Below are 18849 nucleotides of genomic sequence, written 5' to 3' on the forward strand. Positions count from 1 at the left end.
GAGGAGCTCTCTCAGAACGCTGCCGCACCGCCCCCCCGGAACCGGAAACCCTGCTAAAGCCATTTCAAAGGCAGCCATTATCGCAACGCGTGGTTAGATTAGCGCAGGTTTCTGGGCCAGACAAAACCCACGCTGCTGCTGCTGAGCGCACGATGGGAGCTTGTGGGGGGAGGGGGCAGAGGCGCACATTATGTGGCAGCAAAACTTCTCAGATTAAAAAAATAAGTCATGTCTTCAATGCGTCTCAGGGTAAAACAACGAACTACCTCGTCAAAAGGAGGAGGGGGGCTAAGCTACGCATCCATCCAGTGCTAGTTTTCAACGAGCAGGGAGAGCATAATTTGTGTAAGAAGGGGAAGGAGGGCAGGAAAACAACCCCCAACTCCTCTTTCGCAAGCAGAAGTCACACAGGCCTAGATGGCTTGACTGTGCAGCAAATCTCGCGCAGCTCCTCGCCTGCAGTGTTTGACAGGGCCAGCTGCGCTTTCAAAGCACCCATTTCTGGAATCTACACATCAAGTAATCTGCTCCTGAAAAACAGAGCACCTCACGCCACTTCATCAGCGCAACCAAAAGGCAGGCTCAAGCCTCGAGAAGAGGGGGAAGTGCCCGTCCCAGGCAAACTCTTCCCGTGAACGGGTGGTGCGCAGCTTCGCTCTCTAGCTGGACTTCTATCTAGAGGTAACTTGTCATTCACAGAGAACTCTCATACGAAAAGATCTCAGGAGTCCAAAAAGTTGCCTAAAAGCTGGAGGGGGTGGAAGAGTGCGTCGAAGACAATCATTCTGTTTTGTGCAAACCACCATTTAATGCTAAAGTCCGTATTTCCTTCTCTCCCTCCACGGGGACAGCCAGGAACACCGCCGAGCTGTTTCCTTTGCTTGACAGCGAGGGCTGCGGCAAATTTAGGAGTCTTCCCCGAGGATTTCTACCACAAAGTCAGCCATGTTGGTCGCTTTGGTGTCATGCAAGGTGAAGAATAGGTGGGCCTGGCGGAAAGAGATAGAGGAGGGCGTCAGCTCCACAGAGGAGAACAGCTGGAGGACTGCAACAGGCAGTGTGCCAAACTGAAGGGCACCTCTGGGCCCCCAAACACAGTCTCCCGCCCACCACACCCACCCCAGCTCCGTGACTGGCTGAACTTTAAAGCTGGTGGGAAATCCTCAGCGCAAGATGTCAGCTGACCCTTGCTCCTTCTCCTCCAAATGAAACACGAGCAGGGGAGGCCAGGGAGCAACACTCACCATCAGCTCCAGGTAGCTCATTCGTTCCGCAGGGTTCTTCTTCAAACTAGGGAGAGAAGGAAAGAGAGGCCACTGAACATCTCCCATCGCACTCAGGTGGCCATCTTTCTTCTACTGCAAGTCACCGATGCGTTTCGAGAGCCATTCAGAACTTTGCAGAGAGCAATATGAATTTTTTTTTTAAAGAGAGATTCGGGCGGATAGATGTGTTGGTCTGAAGCAACAAAGCAAAGTCTGAGTCCAGCGGCACCTTTATGACCCACAAAGTTTCATTCTGGGTATAAGCTTTCAGGTGCATGCACACAAAAGGTTATGCTAAGCCAGTTTGGTGTAGTGGTTAAGTGTGCGGACTCTTATCTGGGAGAACCGGGTTTGATTCCCCCACCCCTCCACTTGCACCTGCTAGCATGGCCTTGGGTCAGCCATAGCTCTGGCAGAGGTTGTCCTTGAAAGGGCAGCTGCTGTGAGAGCCCTCTCCAGCCCCACCCACCTCACAGGGTGTCTGTTGTGGGGGAGGGAGGGAAAGGAGATTGTGAGCCGCTCTGAGACTCTGTCCTTGAAAGGGCAGCTGCTGGGAGAACCCTCTCCAGCCCCACCCACCTCACAGGGTGTCTGTTGTGGGGGAGGAAGGTAAAGGAGATTGTAGGCCGCTCTGAGACTCTGTCCTTGGAAGGGCTGCTGCTGTGAGAGCCCTCTCCAGCCCCACCCACCTCACAGGGTGTCTGTTGTGGGGGAGGAAGGGAAAGGAGATTGTAGGCTGCTCTGAGACTCTCCTTGAAATGGCAGCTGCTGTGAGAGCCCTCTCCAGCCCCACCCACCTCACAGGGTGACTGTTGTGGGGGAGGAAGGGAAAGGAGATTGTAGGCAGTTCTGAGACTCTGTCCTTGAAAGGGCAGCTGCTGTGAGAGCCCTCTCCAGCCCCACCCACCTCACAGGGTGTCTGTTGTGGGGGAGGAAGGGAAAGGAGATTGTAGGCCACTCTGAGACTCTCCTTGAAAGGGCAGCTGCTGTGAGAGCCCTCTCCAGCCCCACCCACCTCACAGGGTGTCTGTTGTGGGGGAGGAAGGGAAAGGAGATTGTGAGCCGCTCTGAGACTCTTCGGAGTGAAGGGCGGGATATAAATCCAATATCTTCATCTTCTTCTTCTTCTTCTAAGAATTAAAACTGTGGGTCTTAAAAATGCCACTGGACTGAAACTTTTAATGAATGAAGACACGAGATCCTTGGGAAAGAGGGGCCCACGAGGGACTCACCACTGTGCCGTGAAGTCCACAAAGTCCTTTGAGAAGCGATCGGAGGGAAGCTGGGGAGAAGGTTCCTCCACCACTTGTTTCAGTTGCTGGAAGGGCGTCCTCCAGGAGTCGTAAGGGAAGCGGAGGATGGCCAACTCGATCTGAGAGAGGCAGACGAGCCAGGGAACTAATCAGGGTCAATCACCGGTTGGATCGCACACCGCCTTTCCCGCACAAGAGCACACTGCGGCGCCACCACCCACTCCAAACATACAAGGAAATAAATCACATCTGAATATACTTTTTTCACAACTGCCAGAAGGGGAGGCAAAAATAGTCTGCCGAAGCAAAAAAGAATTCCAGAAGATCGTGCATACAAAAAAAGAAAATTCCAAAAGATCATGCATACAATTGCTTGAACTTGAGAAGCCCACTTCATCAGATCATAGAATCACAGAGTTGGAAGGGACCTCAGGGGTCATCTAGCCTAACCCCCCCTGCACAGTGCAGGAATTGCATCCACGGATGGAAGACACGGACCTATAGATGGTTATACAAATGTAAACAGCAGGGTTAATATGTTTCTGTGTTAGCTCTGCCTCTTGCCATACCAAGTGATCCTCCCGTGCCTTTTGCCTCACTGTAGCCTGGTATGGTGTACTGTTCAGGATGTCGGACAAGGCTCTGGAAGCCCTGGGTTCAAATCACTTTCTCTGCCATGAAGTTTGCTGAGTGGTCTCAGGCCAGTCATACCCTCAGTCTAGTGTACCTTATAGGGTTGTTGCAGGGATAAAATGGAGGACCAGGAGAATGGCAAACTCCTTGGATAAAGGGCGAGGTTCAAACAAAAGTGTGCTAAAATAAAATCCTTGCCTTGACTTCTGGACGGACCTGGACTTGCCAAAATCAGAATTATGCCCAAAAAAAATGCAAAAAAGAGGAGAGAGAGAAGTCACATACAATCTTGGTGTACAAGATCGCAGCGCGAGGTTGGCATCGTTGGAAAAGCGCGACCTCAAAACCAACTCTAAAAATCAGGCTTCTTACTGCCACCTGCTGGAGGAAATAGTGATGTACAACACAGAGAAAGAAAAGGCGGGGGGGGGGGACGCTCACTGTAATCTCATCCCCCACCCCCACCCCCCCAAAAAATCTCTTTAAACGTTGCAATTTTTACACCGTAAAAACCGTGTTTATAACTGGAAGCTGCCATGGATGCCAATTTTTAAAGGTGATGGAAGGGAGGGGTTTCCAAGTGTCTTAATATATACACACGTGCACGCTACACAGCAGTCTCAGCAATAAGTTAAGGCTATATGCAGACAAGCTTACTTCTCACATGCCAACAAACAAGAGGCATCCATTGTGTCTCTTACCAAGGTAATCCCAAAGCTCCAAACATCTGATTTCACGTTATATCCCTTTTGGATCACGTCTGGCCCTGGGTTTATCCTCTCTGGCTGCAGAGGGGAGGGGGGGGGGGAGGAGAGAAAGTCAAAGCAGCCATGTTACAGATGGGGCAGACACAGGGGTGGGCAGCAAGCACGCACACTAAAGCCACGCAACGTAGTCTACGCTGGGGTCCCCAATCTGGTGTCCGTGAGCACTGCACAACCTGCTTTCCTGATGCCCACCAAATGTTTTTAGAAAGTGGGCAGCGCCAAGTGGAGCCTTTATCCAGCAAGACTTCCGATTGGCTGTGTAGATCAGGGGTGGCCAACGGTAGCTCTCCAGATGGTTTTTTTTGCCTACAACTCCCATCAGCCCCAGCCAGCATGGCCAATGGCTGGGGCTGATGGGAGTTGTAGGCAAAAAACATCTGGATAAACTAAATCGAGGGTGGCCAACGGTAGCTCTCCAGATGTTTTTTGCCTACAACTCCCATCAGCCCCAGCCATTGGCCATGCTGGAGAGCTACCGTTGGCCACCCCTGGTGTAGATTACTAAAAATGCTGTTTTGGCAGCAGCTGCCCCAAAGCACAAGGATCGTCATTGCATGACTGAAGGTCAGCTGCTGCAATCGTTTTGTGGCTAACTCTGCCCACCGCAGTGGCTGTTTTATTGCGGCCATTTTGTAGACACACCCACCAGTGTATCAGAATTCCAAAGGTGCCCACAAGCTCTAAAAGACTTCGGGACCCCAGTCTACATGCTGAATGTTCCTCCTGCACTGGACTGTTTCTACATGTGGGTGGAAGGAAGTGAATGACTGAATACTTCCTCCCTGTATAAAAAGGAGAGTAAAACTGCTTCTTCCAGTTACGCCACTCACGGCCATATAAGGTTTGCAGCCAGCATCTAATGTCTTTGCGACGGAATCCACCAAGTAGCCGCTGATGCCGAAGTCACACATCTTCACGTGCCCTTCTTTGTTGATCAGGACGTTGGATGGCTTCACATCTGTCAAGATCAGAATTAAGGTGCATGCCACTTGAAAAAGCGTTCCTGCTCTGAACAGCCCCCCCCCATACAGAACATCCGTGGTGCAATCAGAGAAAGAGAGAAGAGATTGGATTTATACCCCACTTTCACTCAAGAGTCTCCTTTCCCCTTCCTCTCCCCACGACAGACACCCTGTGAGGTAAGTGGGACTGAGAGAGCTCTTTTGCAAACTCCTCTTGAGGGAACAGCTCCGAGAGAACTGTGACTGACCCAAGCTCCACACCAGCATGTAGAGGAGTGGGGAATCAGGCGGAGTCGCTCCCAGATTAGAGTCTGCACACCTAACCACTGCACCAAACTGGCTCTCTTATTATTATTAGTGTCCGCTATAGCAGAGAATATATTCAAAAGCTGCACAGGGCGATTCTGTGCCAGCCACACGCGCTCCCTCTCTCAGCATAACCTACCTCACAGGGATGGGAGCAGAAAAGAGGAATGGGAGAATTCCCACCTGTAACTGCACTTTCAGACATGTGCTGCAAGCACTGAAACTGTGGGAAGCGTGGATGTGCGAATGGGCCCTTCTTGTTGGAACAGAGATGTGCACGCACTAGTTGTGTGGGGGTTAGAATGCAGCCAGAGCTATAGAAATACCCAGAAAGACTCCCCCCTCCAAGTTTCTGGACCTCATGAGGAGGCACCCAGAAAGATCCAAACTTTCTGCTGTACTTTAAACTACCTTCTCTTCTTATCTACAGGTCTTGGGTTTTTGTTGCTGTTTTACTAGTATTTGCTTAAAATAATTACACCCCAACCTGTTGGTACGGTTACCCATAGATTTGTAAGAAAAGTTCCAGAATGCTTTCCAATCCTATTCAATGCATGAGAACCAGTATGGTGCTTTGGTTTGAGCTGCTGAACTAAGGATGAAGCAAATCCAAGTTCAATTCCCCACTCCGCCATGATGCTCAGCTGGCCACCCACTCTTGCTCAGCCTCGCCTACCTCACAGGGTTGTTGTGTGATGGAGAAATGGAGAACAACGTATACCACCTCCAGCTCTCTCTGAAGGCCAGGAAAGGTCTGGTTTTTTAAAAAATCATCTACTTCAGCTCAGTTCGATTTCATTGCATACGGCCAATGGCCATAACAAAAGATAGAAAATAATCTACGGTAAAATACAGTACAGTAAAACTAGATTAAGACGCTGTGAAAATTACATTTTAAAACTTATTTCATAAGAAGAAAAAACTTCCCTAAACGTCAAATTCTAGTTAAATTCTTCACCAGACTATGCTGACACTAACTTAGCTCAAATTTTCTTTGCTGCTGAGGCAAAAAGGGCAACTTTATAGGAAACCTCTGGCTCCACATCTGCAAGTAAAAATATAATCTTTCCCATCGCAGTGCAAGGGCCTAAACTGGGCAGGAGTCTACCTAAGAATTTTCTTCCTTGGGCCTGAATAAACTGGACAGGCCAACAAATAACAGCACAGGGTCTTCTGGATCTGAGAGGCACTGAGCAACCGGTGTTTGGGCCGTCTTCATCTATGAAAGGTCTCCTCAGTTGGCCACCTCCGTCCTCACCTGGCACAATATTCCCGAGTTTTGCAAATGCCTTCATAATGCAAATCAGTCTTATGCAAAACATGTGCAGACAGGGACAGATTTGAAAAACTACATCCAGCAAGGCAAAAAAACCCCAAAACAATCAGCGGGTTTGGCCACAACATCAAGATGAAGAGACAATAAGGGAGAAAAATGGAAGAAAAGCCTACAGGAACTGCTGAACGCTCACCTCTGTGAATCACCGCCAGTTTGCTGTGCAGATGCTCCAAGGCTCGGATGATCTGGGGACGGGCAAGAGAGAGTCAGCCCAGCCTCACAGCTGAGTTAGCTAAGCCGAAGCCCACAACCTGACAGCCGTCGCCTGTACAACCCTGTCCAATGGTGTCCTCTCGCCACCCCAAACCTCGCCCGGCGCCTCTCCTAACAGCTTGGAGACACTAAGCTAAAACACTTCTGTTCATTCCGACTATATAAACCCCTCATCGTCTTGTCCTGTTCCTCTTCTGCTCCATACTGTCTGCTGCTTGTTGTTTTTTACATGGTGAACTTTAACGAGCAAAGGTTTCAGCTGTTTTAACACAGAAAAACAAGATGCTTTTCTCATGGGTTTTCTCATGAGCTGCATCGCTTCAACTGTAGCGTCGATGCAACTGTGTTTTTAAATTTGTCCCTGGCTGCTTTACTGCAGTTTTGCTAGCCATCGTGAGCAGAGGCGGGTGTATGGAAATGCTCTGCCACTGGTTCCACCCCCCCTGCATGAAGACACCACTCACAGACACAGCAATTTTCCCCAGTATGTCTTCAGGGATCGTTTTCTTCTTCTCCAGGACCTTTTTGTAGAACTTATCCAGAGATGTGTCCATCAGCTCCATGCAGATCCACACGTCTCCCTGAGAACAAGAGCAGGGAGAAAGAAAGAAATCTGCGTCAGGCGAAGAAAGGCCCGCCGATGGAGTGACCCTGGAGGGCTGCCGTAGCACAGCCACCGACATGCTGAACTGTGAAGCACAAGCTCCCTGGCTCAAATCTCCATCTCTGTCAGGCCCTCTATGGCAAGTCACACTATTCAGTTGGCAAGAGGGAGGACGGTCGCTCTGATTTCCCTTGCAAGGCTGATGGGAGCAAGATACCCGTTTCCTTTGGCCATCTTCAGCGGCTCTGCTCTGGTTGCTCTCCCCTCTGAGGCTAGACAGGTGGCGACCCAAGCAAGGGGTCTCTCGGTTGTGGAACTAGAACTGGGAATCCTCTTCTCAAGCAGATCTCCCCCCATTCTCTCTATTGGAGTCTTCCGCCAGCAGGTGAAGACTGTCTCACGGGCCCCCACTAACAGTTATTGCCCCCCCCCTCAGGTTTTTATCATTTATAATTTTAAATGTTTTCAACTGTTCAAATGTTTTCATGCATGCCACTTTGCAGACCGTGACTGGGTGGAAAGGCGATATAAAGATGTTTCAAATAAGTAAAATATTGCGCAGACTACAAAATAAATACACGCCAAACACTCTGAACTTGAAAGCACATGAAACGAGGATAGATTTCCCACTAGTGCTGCTCTGCCCCCAAGCTTCTGTTTTCCCCTGGCACAAGCGGTCGATTTCCCACCAGTCGCTCTGCGGGAGCATTTCCATATGGGGCTCCCTCCAGTTCCCCGCACGGCTTTGTGTTGCTGCCTTTTAAGGGTTATGACGCCACGTGGGGAACTGGAGGGAGCCGCGTGTCAAAATGCGCCCACAGAGCAACTGGAGGGAGATCAATCCCTTCCGCTGGGGGGGAACAGAAGCCTGGGGGCAGAGCGGCGCCAGTGGGAAAGCAGTCAAGGTGAAACAAGGTGAGCAGACACGACACGCCACTTTAATGCAATCTGCACGGTTTGTCTGGGCTATCAAGACCACCCTGCAGAGGCTGGCAGAAAAACATCCCCAACGATTTCTTGCTGCCCCACACACCTCTCGAAAAAGGGCACCGTAGAAAGTGACAGTATAGAAGCAATCGACTGTCCTCATAGAGATGTCCAAATCCATCAACAGTCTCTTCTGTTCCTGCGTGTTCACAGTGGCCCGGATCCTCTGAATTGGAGAGCAAAACAAGGAGACTTAAATAACAAGACGTTGCAGCTTTGCAGACTGCAAGGCATTCCTCCGCCCCACTTCTTGCTGGCTTGCAGTCACAGGTCATTTGCCCTTGCTGCCTTTTCTACTCCGTCTCAGCTTTTATTCCAGGTACAGGGAATACAGCATACAAGAAAAGGGCTACTGGGAAGGGGGGCACATGGGAGGGAAGCTGTTGCTGTTGAAGCATGACACTGTGTTTCACCCTGAAGCTGCCTTGTGCACACTGCAAAAACCATGGCCATCTAGCTCATATGAACATATGAAGAAGAAGAAGATATTGGATTTATATCCCGCTCTCCACTCCGAAGAGTCTCAGAGCGGCTCACAATCTCCTTTCCCTTCCTCCCCCACAACAGACACCCTGTGAGGTGGGTGGGGCTGGAGAGGGCTCTCACAGCAGCTGCCCTTTCAAGGACAACCTCTGCCAGAGCTATGGCTGACCCAAGGCCATTCCAGCAGGTGCAAGTGGAGGAGTGGGGAATCAAACCCGGTTCTCCCAGATAAGAGTCCGCACACTTAACCACTACACCAAACTGGCTCTCCTTATACTGAATCAGACCCTTGGTCCATCAAAGTTAGTATTGTCTACTCAGACTGGCAGCGCCTCTCCAGGGTCTCAAGCGGAGGCTTTTCATGCCTACTTGCCTGGACCCTTTTTAGTTGGAGATGCCAGGGATTGAACCTGGGACCTTCTGCTTACCAAGCAGATGCTCTACCGCTGAGCCACCATCCCTCCCCTGACTGGCAGTGGCTCTCCAGGGTCTCAAGCTGAGATTTTTCACACCTACTTGCCTAGACCGTTTTTAGTAGGAGATGCCGGGGACTGAACCTGGGATCTTCTGCTTACCAAGCAGATGCTCTGCCACTGAGCCACCGTCCCTCCCCATTTTTAACCTTTCCAGACCCTCAAAGCCCAATGAACATGATGGGACCACTTGGACAAGCTGGAAGCACGTGAGAAAAGTCATGTGACATGAGCAGGGAGGAGCCAGAGTTATGACCTCACCAGTAGCATGGCCAGGACCCAAACAATGGAGTGGAAGAGGCAACCCAAGCCAAGGCCCAGAGTGTGAGGAACAAGCCAAGCACCAGAGCCATCCTTTCCACTAACACATGACCCTGCCCTGCTAAATTTCCAGTTGTCAGCAGCCATGCAAGGAGATTCAGGAAGCACAGCGTCTTCCAGCCAATTTGGTGTAGTGGTTAAGTGCGCGGACTGTTATCTGGGAGAACAGAGTTTGATTCCCCACTCCTCCACTTGCACCTGCTGGAATGGCTTTGGGTCAGCCAGAGCTCTGGCAGGAGTTGTCCTTGAAAGGGCAGCTGCTGTGAGAGCCCTCTCCAGCCCCACCCACCTCACAGGGTGTCTGTTGTGGGGGAGGAAGGGAAATGAGATTGTGAGCCACTCTGAGACTCTGTCCTTGAAAGGGCAGCTGCTGTGAGAGCCCTCTCAGCCCCACCCACCTCACAGGGTGTCTGTTGTGGGGGAGAAAGGGAAAGGAGATTGTGAGCCACTCTGAGACTCTTCAGAGTGGAGGGCGGGATATAAATCCAATATCTACTTCTTCTTCTTCTTCTTCTTCTTCTTCCCCCTCCACACGTGCGTGGCAGCATCCGGCCCTCCCTGTCACAAAGATGGTGGTTTATTCAGGGTTCGCCATCTAGCTACGCCTGAGCATCCCCACACAGGACTGGAAGGCCACTACAGAGCTCCTCACCATGATGCACATCAAAGGTTTTGAGACAGTGGGCGGGGCTTCTGCCCCATCAGGGCGTCTGACTGGCCACTGATTTTTAAAAAGTTTCTTCGGCCGCAGTTGTCGCCGCAGCACAAGGATCTTCATTGCATGACTGAGAGTAAGCTGCGGATACGAAGATCCTGTGAATTTAGGGGGAGGTGTTTGTGACTTTCCTGCATTGCGCAGGGGGTTCGACTACATGACCCCGGAGGTCCCTTCCAAGTCTACGATTATTCAAAATATTTTTGAATAATATCTTCATTTAAAAAGATGTCCCGTTAAACAAGAGTTCTGCCCAAAGTGCTGGAAGAGATACTGTTAAGAGTTATGTATATCACTTCCAGTTTGGAGAGCCAGTTTGGTGTAGTGGTTCAGTGCGTGGACTCTTATCTGGGAGAACAGGGTTTGATTCCCCACTCCTCTACTTGCACCTGCTGGAATGGCCTTGGGTCAGCCATAGCTCTGGCACAGGTTGTCCTTGAAAGGGCAGCTGCTGTGAGAGCCCTCTCCAGTCCCACCCACCTCACAGGGTGTCTGTTGTGGGGGAGGAAGGGAAAGGAGATTGTAGGCCGCTCTGAGACTCTGTCCTTGAAAGGGCAGCTGCTGTGAGAGCCCTCTCCAGCCCCACCCACCTCACAGGGTGTCTGTTGTGGGGGAGGAAGGGAAAGGAGATTGTAGGCCGTTCTGAGACTGTTCTTGAAAGGGCAGCTGCTGTGAGAGCCCTCTCCAGCCCCACCCACCTCACAGGGTGTCTGTTGTGCGGGAGGAAGGGAAAGGAGATTGCAGGCCGCTCTGAGACTCTGTCCTTGAAAGGGCAGCTGCTGTGAGAGCCCTCTCCAGCCCCACCCACCTCACAGGGTGTCTGTTGTGGGGAAGGAAGGGAAAGGAGATTGTAGGCCGTTCTGAGACTTTCCTTGAAAGGGCAGCTGCAGTGAGAGCCCTCTCCAGCCCCACCCACCTCACAGGGTGTCTGTTGTGCGGGAGGAAGGGAAAGGAGATTGCAGGCCGCTCTGAGACTCTGTCCTTGAAAGGGCAGCTGCTGTGAGAGCCCTCTCCAGCCGCACCCACCTCACAGGGTGTCTGTTGTGAGGGAGGCAGGTAAAGGAGATCGTGAGCCGCTCTGAGACTCTTCGGAGTGGAGGGCAGGATATAAATCCAATGTTGTCATCTTCTTCCCTGGCTTTTGAGGCTGGCTCTACCTTCTGCTGCAGCCATTTTGGAGTTCTCCCACTAACCTGTGTCACAATTCCCTTGGCATCTGCAGGCTCAGAGAGGCTAAGCTAGGGACCTTGGTCTCTTCTGATTAGGAAGTGGCTCTTCAGGGGACACAAAGGGTGTTTTCCTACCTGGAGGTGCCAGGGATTGAACCCAGATCCTTCTGCATGCACAGTGAATGTTCTACACCTGAGCAACAACCCTTCCCAACAAGGATCTTCGGTTTGGTCCTGCAGGGCTCCTCTGTTTCATGCTCCTCTGTTGGGTGCCAAGAAACTCTCTACTGGGGCACTGCAGACTATAAATTGGACAGGCTTTCTGTTTTATTCCGGTGCTTCGGACTTTGTCAACAAAGGGCAGCTTCCCCACTTCCCCATCTACAATCTTTTCCATGGGTCCAGGAGGGCTCCCACCATAATAACTTGCAGCGGCCCTTACCTTCACAGCCATGGTGGTACCGCTCTGTTCATGCCAGACTTTCTCCACCACACCGTAAGCGCCACGCCCGAGCTCCTGAATGCTCACCAAGTCATCGGCCTCAACTTCAAAGTTCTATGGATTAAGGGATAAGGGGGGGGGGGGGAGGAGAAATCAGCAATGAAATTTTGACAAGTTAACACAACTCCTCCACAGGCTGAAAGGAATCTCTCCTTTACTCAGCAAACCAGTGAACTGTGGAACTTACTGCCACTAGCAGAGGCATCAAGAAAAAGGAGATCAGTGCGGTTCATAGAGGGTTCTTCCTAGATGGGAGTTCTTCTACACTTTATGCAAAATTGTGTGTGTGTGTGCATAGCAGTGTATATGTGCGCGAGAGAGAGAGGAGAGAGAAAGAGAGATGCAAATCTGGGGACTATAGCTAAGGCTGCATGTTGGGGTGGGGGGGAGGCTATCCCAACTCTTTCTCCCATGCATGTTAGTTTACTACACCCTTTAATTTTAAAAAAGGGACCATTCAAATGCCGTCTCTCACCTACGAAATAAGCCAACCCCAAGAGACTCAACATCCGAGCTTTGCTGAAATCTGTGCACGTACCCCTTCAAACAGCAAGCAGAGGAGGGGAAGAAAAACAAACAAAAACACCACCACCTTGTAAGCAGAAAACTAGTACAGCTGAAACAGCCAGGAGCAGCCTACCCAGTGGTTGCTTCTCCCTTGCAGGATGAAACATAGCTGCTAATTCACCCTCTTGTTCCTAGGTGTTTGAACCATGGATAGGAAACCTGCCCCACCCCCTTTATTCCAGAGGTTGATCCGATTCAAAATGTGCCCATTCATGATGGTCATCAACAACGTGTACCTTTGTGTGCTGAGTGGATTTTGTGATAGGGGAGGGGAGCATAGAAAGCCCCATGCATTCCTCAGCGGCTTGAAAGAGCTCTACCCACGGAGTCCCTTGATGTTGCACATTCGGGTTAGCCCAGAGAGAAACCACAAAGGAAGGAAGGAAGCCGTCTTTCTACACCATTTCCCTTCCAAAAAAACTGGTGTCACTCTTCAAAGACACCACCCCTCAGGCAGTCTCCACACCAGTTGTTTTTCTTAGAGCAGCAGGCAAATCAGCGCTTCAACCACTATGACCTCGAGGCAAGCACTGGAAGCTGCTGTTCTTTCCCCCAGTGACAAAGCTAAGCAGGTTTCTGGTCTTTACGACAGCAGATACAACAAACAATGCCTGGAAGAGCCACCGAAACTGTGGGGGGCCTAGTGTGATTAGCTTCCGAAAGGAGGAACCGCAGAGCTTATATGAAGCAAAGGACAAGCAGAAGTTATATGAAATAAAGCCCGTGTGTTTTATGTACTTTGTGGACAGTCTTTTTTTTGCTGAGGATGGAAACAGCGCAGAGAGAGATCAGCAGGCAATCAGTGCACAAAGCGATGGGACTAAGATTACAGAGCAACGGGAACAAACAACGAAAGCAAGAAACATGGAGAGCAGACTACCAGGTAGAAGACAACGTTACGGATACCAACAATAACCTTTGCCATGAATAATCGTATGTGGGGCACCCGCAGGTCTTGCCGTTCACAGAGTAGAACCACAAGAAGGCTCTGCTCGCAGGTACTTAAGCCTGAGTGCGGAAAGAGGCAGAAGTCCTAAGGCCTCTGGCTGGCAGCCTGCAATCTGCCTTCACCAGCCCTGTGAATTAGGACCTGCCCACGGTGTTTGCTTGTTTCAAACTGCATTTAAATGTGGTTGTTTTGCACTCTGGACAGTTCTCTTTTGGAGAGAAAAGTGACCTCAAAATGCACTAATTAATTAATTAGTGCACTGCAATTATGAATAACGTCAACCCTGAGAGCTTTAAATAAATAGGACTCTGCACCAAGAAAAGCAAAATTCTGACCCCAGTCTGCATTACACGAATGAACAGATTAATCTGTTCATTCGTGTAATGCAGCCTGGGGACAGAATTTTGCTTTTCTTGCTGCAGAATCCTATTTATTTAAAACTCTCAGGGTTGACATTATTCATAATTGCAGTGCACTGAGTGGATTCCTTGAGCTGCTTTAAGAGACCTCTAGGGTACTCTTGGTAGGCAAATAAACCACCTATTCAAATCTCCGCCTCCCCCCAGCATTAGATGAAAAAGCTTCAGAACACAGAAAAGTCACCCAGGCAACTCAGTGTTAACCATGGCCATCTCACAGATGGGGCAACCAAGAGGCTGGGGAGAAGAGGCTCCTTTGCCGCACCCAGAAACTTTCCAATTTTTTGTTTGATCTTTTAAGACCCAACAATGAAGGGAAATGCCACTCTGTTTCTGGGGGGTTGCAGGAAAAGATGTGTCAGCCCCTTTCCACCTCCATCTGGAGAGGAGAGGAGGAGAGTGACCAGTGCTGGAGCTGTTCTTAGCCCACCAGCAGGCTTCTCCAGGTCACCACAGAGCAGCCCATCCTCTTTCTAGGCAGTGCTGTGCTATGAGTGTGCAGATAAGGGGATTCCCTCCCCCCCCCCCCGTCACTGGGTCACGACATGCCCAGTGGAAATTTTGGCGGTTGTTCTTTTTAAAGAGAAAGGAGGAACTGGAGAGGGGGATGGGGGGAAGCTGCCCTGTGTGACTGAAAATGACAGGGCTGTCCCACTAGTCCTGAATGCACAATGAAGGAAAGTCGAAGGAGGGGAAGAGAGGACATCTGCTGTCATGGGGGCCGGTGCAGAGGGGCACAAAGCCCCCTTGACTGATTGAAGAACTTGAGGAGGAAGGAAGGGGGTGCTTCATCGCAGGGCTTTTTAGGAGGGGACAAAGACAGTTCTCTGGCCTTTCATACCACGAATGCCTCACAAGGAAAGGTGGAGTCTCTTGCTAACTCCTAGTACCAGCTGATAAAGGTCTCGTATGGTGGAGAGGGTAAAGCACGGTTGCCCCATCTTTTTTTTTCCATTCTGGGGGCACTTTTTGAAAAAAAGAACTTAATATGGGGGGCAGGGGCCGATCCCAAAGGATTTGGTGGTTCTCAGCCAAGGACCCTCCTCGGACAGGAAGCTGTTCCAAATGGATGCGCCCAGGAGGTCAAGAAAAGCCAGCACTGGCTCTCTGCCCTCTCACAGGCCCCACCCACTGTTAGACTAGGGCCGGACAGCCTTGAGGTCAATTCCCCACTCACCTACACTGGGTGATCTCTGGCCAGTCTATCCCTCCCCCGCCCCCCCCACCGCCCCATCACAGACTTTGTTCTGAGGAGAAGACGAAGGAAAAGACCACATTTCTGACCTAAACAGCACAGGAGGATAATCGTTTTTTCAAAGTCCCTGTAGAGCAATAACGCCAAGGGAAAAGAAAACTATGTACCCTTTCACCGATGGTAATAAAAGTCCTGGAATCCAAGTTCCTCGGAGGCCTGCAAAGCAAAACATAACATTATTTTTATTTTGTTTCCATTTATACCAGGGGTGGCCAAGGGTAGCTCTCCAGATTTTTTTTTTTTTGCCTACAACTCCCATCAGCCCCAGCCAGCATGGCCAATGGCTGGTGCTGATGGGAGTTGTAGGCAAAAAAAAAAACATCCGGAGAGCTACCCTCGGCCACCCGATTTATACCACCCCACCTTCTCCTCTGAAGCAACTTACAACATTCTCCCCTTCTCCATTCTATCCTCCCAACAACCCTGTGAAGTAGGAGAGGCAGAGAACAAGGTGACTGGCCTGAGGTCCCCCAGCTGGCTTCCAGGGCAGAGTGGGGATTTGAACTGCCCCCCCCCCGCACACACACCTCCCCCCCCCCCCCCCCGGATCCTAGCTTGGCACTCCAACCCCTTGGACCGTCTTTTCACTACATGCCAGCAGCGGGGACACATCGGAGGCAGACCTTGTTCTGGTGTGCCCCCCCCAGCAGGAGAGGCGACCCCCCCACCTTCCCCAAATGAAATCTGCAGTTTGGAACACAGGACTGAAGCAAGGCATCAGAAGGAACTGGGCTTCTCCTTGGGAGAAGAGGATTACGCTCTGCAGCGCCAGCCCTCCTGCCCAATCTCAGTTTGCTCTCTCCGCTGGCAGATCCAGGTGGGCAACCCGTCTGGTCAGAAACAACAGAAGAAAGATCCAGGTGGGCAGCTGTGCTGGTCCGAAGGGGGGCAGCCCTGCTGACATATTTATCGCTCCATTGGTTTTTCCCCGTGATTAAATCCAAACAATATTGTGAGCGACCTATAAACTTAGCACGTTATTGCTGCTTAGTCTTTGCATGCCTCCAAACATCTAATTTCCTCTTCACCTACGAAGAGGCAGCTACCTACGTATCTATGAATGGTTAACTTCTGTTTCAATCTATCTGAGGAAGTGGGCCTGCACACAAATGCTCATCTCTGGAATAAACTTTTGTTGGTCTTAAAGGTGTCACTGGGCTCAGCAGCGGAACGAAGTTTAAGTACAGTGACACCTTTAAGAGCTACAAAGTTTAATTCTGGGGATAAATGTCTGGGTACTCCACCTTTCCAGTTACCTTCTAGCTTCAGGGTTTTGGGGGCATTTCCTCTCAGTGCTCCGTTATGACCTGGCCTCTTTATTCCATTTTTGCTACACATATATCCCCCCCCCGCAAACTTACGTAGGGGGAACTGAGGGCTGTCTGTTGGCTGTCGGAATCGTCAAGTTCGGAGGTCTTGGCTTCTTCCCTGGAAGAAAAGACACAAAATGCACATGCAAAGCCAAGAAACCACAATGCTGCTTTTGCTTTTCCACCAAACGATGCTCAGAATGTGGCCAAGATCCTGAGCGTCAACACCTAGGGTCAATTTAGCTTTGGAGAGGCTGGATCCACATGAAGGGATCAGCCAGGCCAATCTAGCTGGTGGCCGGAAGTGCCACCTTCTCCAGTTCCTCAGCTCTCTTTTCCCCTTTAGCAGCACACCAGCCAGCCCCAACGGGCTCAAACCACAAGCAGAAAGGTACCAGCTGGATATTAGGGGATTTTTTTTTTTTTTGCTGTCAAGAGTAGTTCAGAGGTGGAACCAGCTGCCTAGGAAGGTGGTGAACGCCCCTTCTTTGGCAGTCTTCAAAATGCAATAGAATACAATCCGAGAGAGGTCACTATAATGGATAATACAACAAAAAAAATGCAGTCCAAATGTCCAGAACATGTACATTCAAGTCCCAAAGTGGTGTGGTGACAAGCCAATTGATTAAGTACACGTTTCTTTCCAGTCTTCATCAGACCTGGGACCAATATTGATTCAATTATATAGATTCTTTATACAATTTCCAAAAAAGAGGGACGCAGAGCGTCTCCAGCAGCAATTTCACATCGGTTACAAGCTCAGCATGAGGCTTTTTGTACTTAAATCGATTGGCTGGTCACCACACTACTTTGGGACTTTGAATGTACATGTTTTGGACATTTGGACTGCATTTTTTTGTTGTATTCTACTTCTTAGTAAATTGGTCACTAGCTTGCATTTTTGGTTGTATAGTCTTCAAAATGCGGCTGGATGATTATTTGTCAGAGATGCTTTAGGCTGATCCTGAATGAAGCAGGGCGTTGGACTAGGTGGCCTGTATGGGCCCTTCCAACTCTGGGATTCTCTGTGCCCCTAAGAGGGAGCCTGCAGAAGCTGGAGAGGCTGTGGGGTCAGGGAGCTGCTGCCCCACTATCTGGGCCAGGAGATACAGACTACACACGCCCAGCTGGACTGTGCCCAAAGGGTTCTTCTATCCCAGGGGTCCCCGACCCTTTTCGAGCCTGCAGGCACATCTGGAATCCTGACACTGCGGTGGGCGCAGCCGCCACCCAGCTGCCGCACGAAGCAGAGGTGGGCACCAAACAGCTGCTGCAGCTTCCTTCAGTCACGCAGTCGAGACCCTCACGCTGGGGTAGCACTTGCAGCCAAAGCCGTATTTCTAAAAATCTGCACAGCCAAACAGAAGCCGTGCTGGGCAAAAGCCCCACCTGACCCTGCCCACTTTCTAAAATGCTTGAGAGGCACCACATTGGGGAACCTCCTTGTGCTCCATTCAGCAAGCCTTTTGGAGCAACCCGGAGGATTCCGGGCAAGAAACAGCATTTGGCTGCAAAGTCTGAGAGCAGCTACTGATGGAAGCTTTTCAGCCTCATGATGAGGAAGACAGAAAGCATTTTCACAGGAGTTCAGAAACCTTAAGCTTAGTTGGGCAAGGACTATGCCTAATTCCCCGTTCCCACACAAAGAAACAGCCACATACCTAACTTACATTTTTTCACTGGTCTCTTGGGATCTACAAGACAAAAAGGGAGGGGGAACAGATTAGATGTTCATATAGGTGTAATGCAGATTAAAAAGTAGTGAATTTCAGCCAGGATTCCATGCAGTTCTTAAACGTAATAAATAACCAGGAAACATATGAAGAATTTTGCAGTGAAGGCGACTGGGGGTGTGTGTGTGGAATCTTGTGTATGATCCAGTCCAACTATCTACAGCAGACATTCAAAATGTAAGGTACGCAGATTTTAAGGTAAGACGGCAGATTGCATTCATAGCCAGCAACGTTTTCAAGGATCCATTTCAAGAACCGATTTTCTACACAAAACGCTCCAAGTTGTACAATGACGACACACAAATGAATGACATCTCTACGTTTCCGTGTCCAAATATTCTGCCAATCCTACTATGATTCCATGGAACGGTTTTTGTTCAAATAATATCCTTTTTGCATGTCCCAGAACTGCAAATGTTATCCCAGGATAAGACAGAATACGGATGTATAGAATTCACCAATCTCAATGCCCACGGTGTAAATTTCTTGCTCTTAAAAGAAGGCTCAATATTTTAAAATTCTTGTCTAGAGAGAGAGAGAGAGACCCTTCCCTGACCTGCAGGGCCCAGGCTAGCCCAGTCTCATCAGATCTTGGAAACTCAGCAGGGTCGGTTCTGGGTGGGAAAC

At 50.1% G+C, this 18849-nt stretch overlaps 1 protein-coding gene across 2 annotated transcripts in view; it reads right to left on the reverse strand.

Moving 5' to 3' along the window:
- Positions 1 to 783: 783 nt before the first annotated feature.
- MAP2K3 (mitogen-activated protein kinase kinase 3) overlaps positions 784 to 18849 on the reverse strand; it is a 70342-nt gene continuing 52276 nt past the window's right edge. For both annotated transcript variants that reach the window (XM_060260781.1, XM_060260780.1), the window contains exons 2-13: positions 18160 to 18183; positions 16541 to 16607; positions 15287 to 15335; positions 11930 to 12043; positions 8373 to 8492; positions 7200 to 7316; positions 6656 to 6707; positions 4749 to 4876; positions 3853 to 3936; positions 2498 to 2637; positions 1245 to 1290; positions 784 to 989 (exon numbers count right to left, since the gene is read on the reverse strand). In XM_060260781.1, coding sequence (XP_060116764.1) covers positions 906 to 989; positions 1245 to 1290; positions 2498 to 2637; positions 3853 to 3936; positions 4749 to 4876; positions 6656 to 6707; positions 7200 to 7316; positions 8373 to 8492; positions 11930 to 12043; positions 15287 to 15335; positions 16541 to 16607; positions 18160 to 18183 — 1025 coding nt within the window. In that variant the 3' untranslated portion in view covers positions 784 to 905. The remainder of the gene's footprint in view (positions 990 to 1244; positions 1291 to 2497; positions 2638 to 3852; positions 3937 to 4748; positions 4877 to 6655; positions 6708 to 7199; positions 7317 to 8372; positions 8493 to 11929; positions 12044 to 15286; positions 15336 to 16540; positions 16608 to 18159; positions 18184 to 18849) is intronic.

Source organism: Heteronotia binoei, chromosome 20 (genome assembly GCF_032191835.1).
Source record: "Heteronotia binoei isolate CCM8104 ecotype False Entrance Well chromosome 20, APGP_CSIRO_Hbin_v1, whole genome shotgun sequence".
Lineage (NCBI taxonomy): Eukaryota > Metazoa > Chordata > Lepidosauria > Squamata > Gekkonidae > Heteronotia > Heteronotia binoei.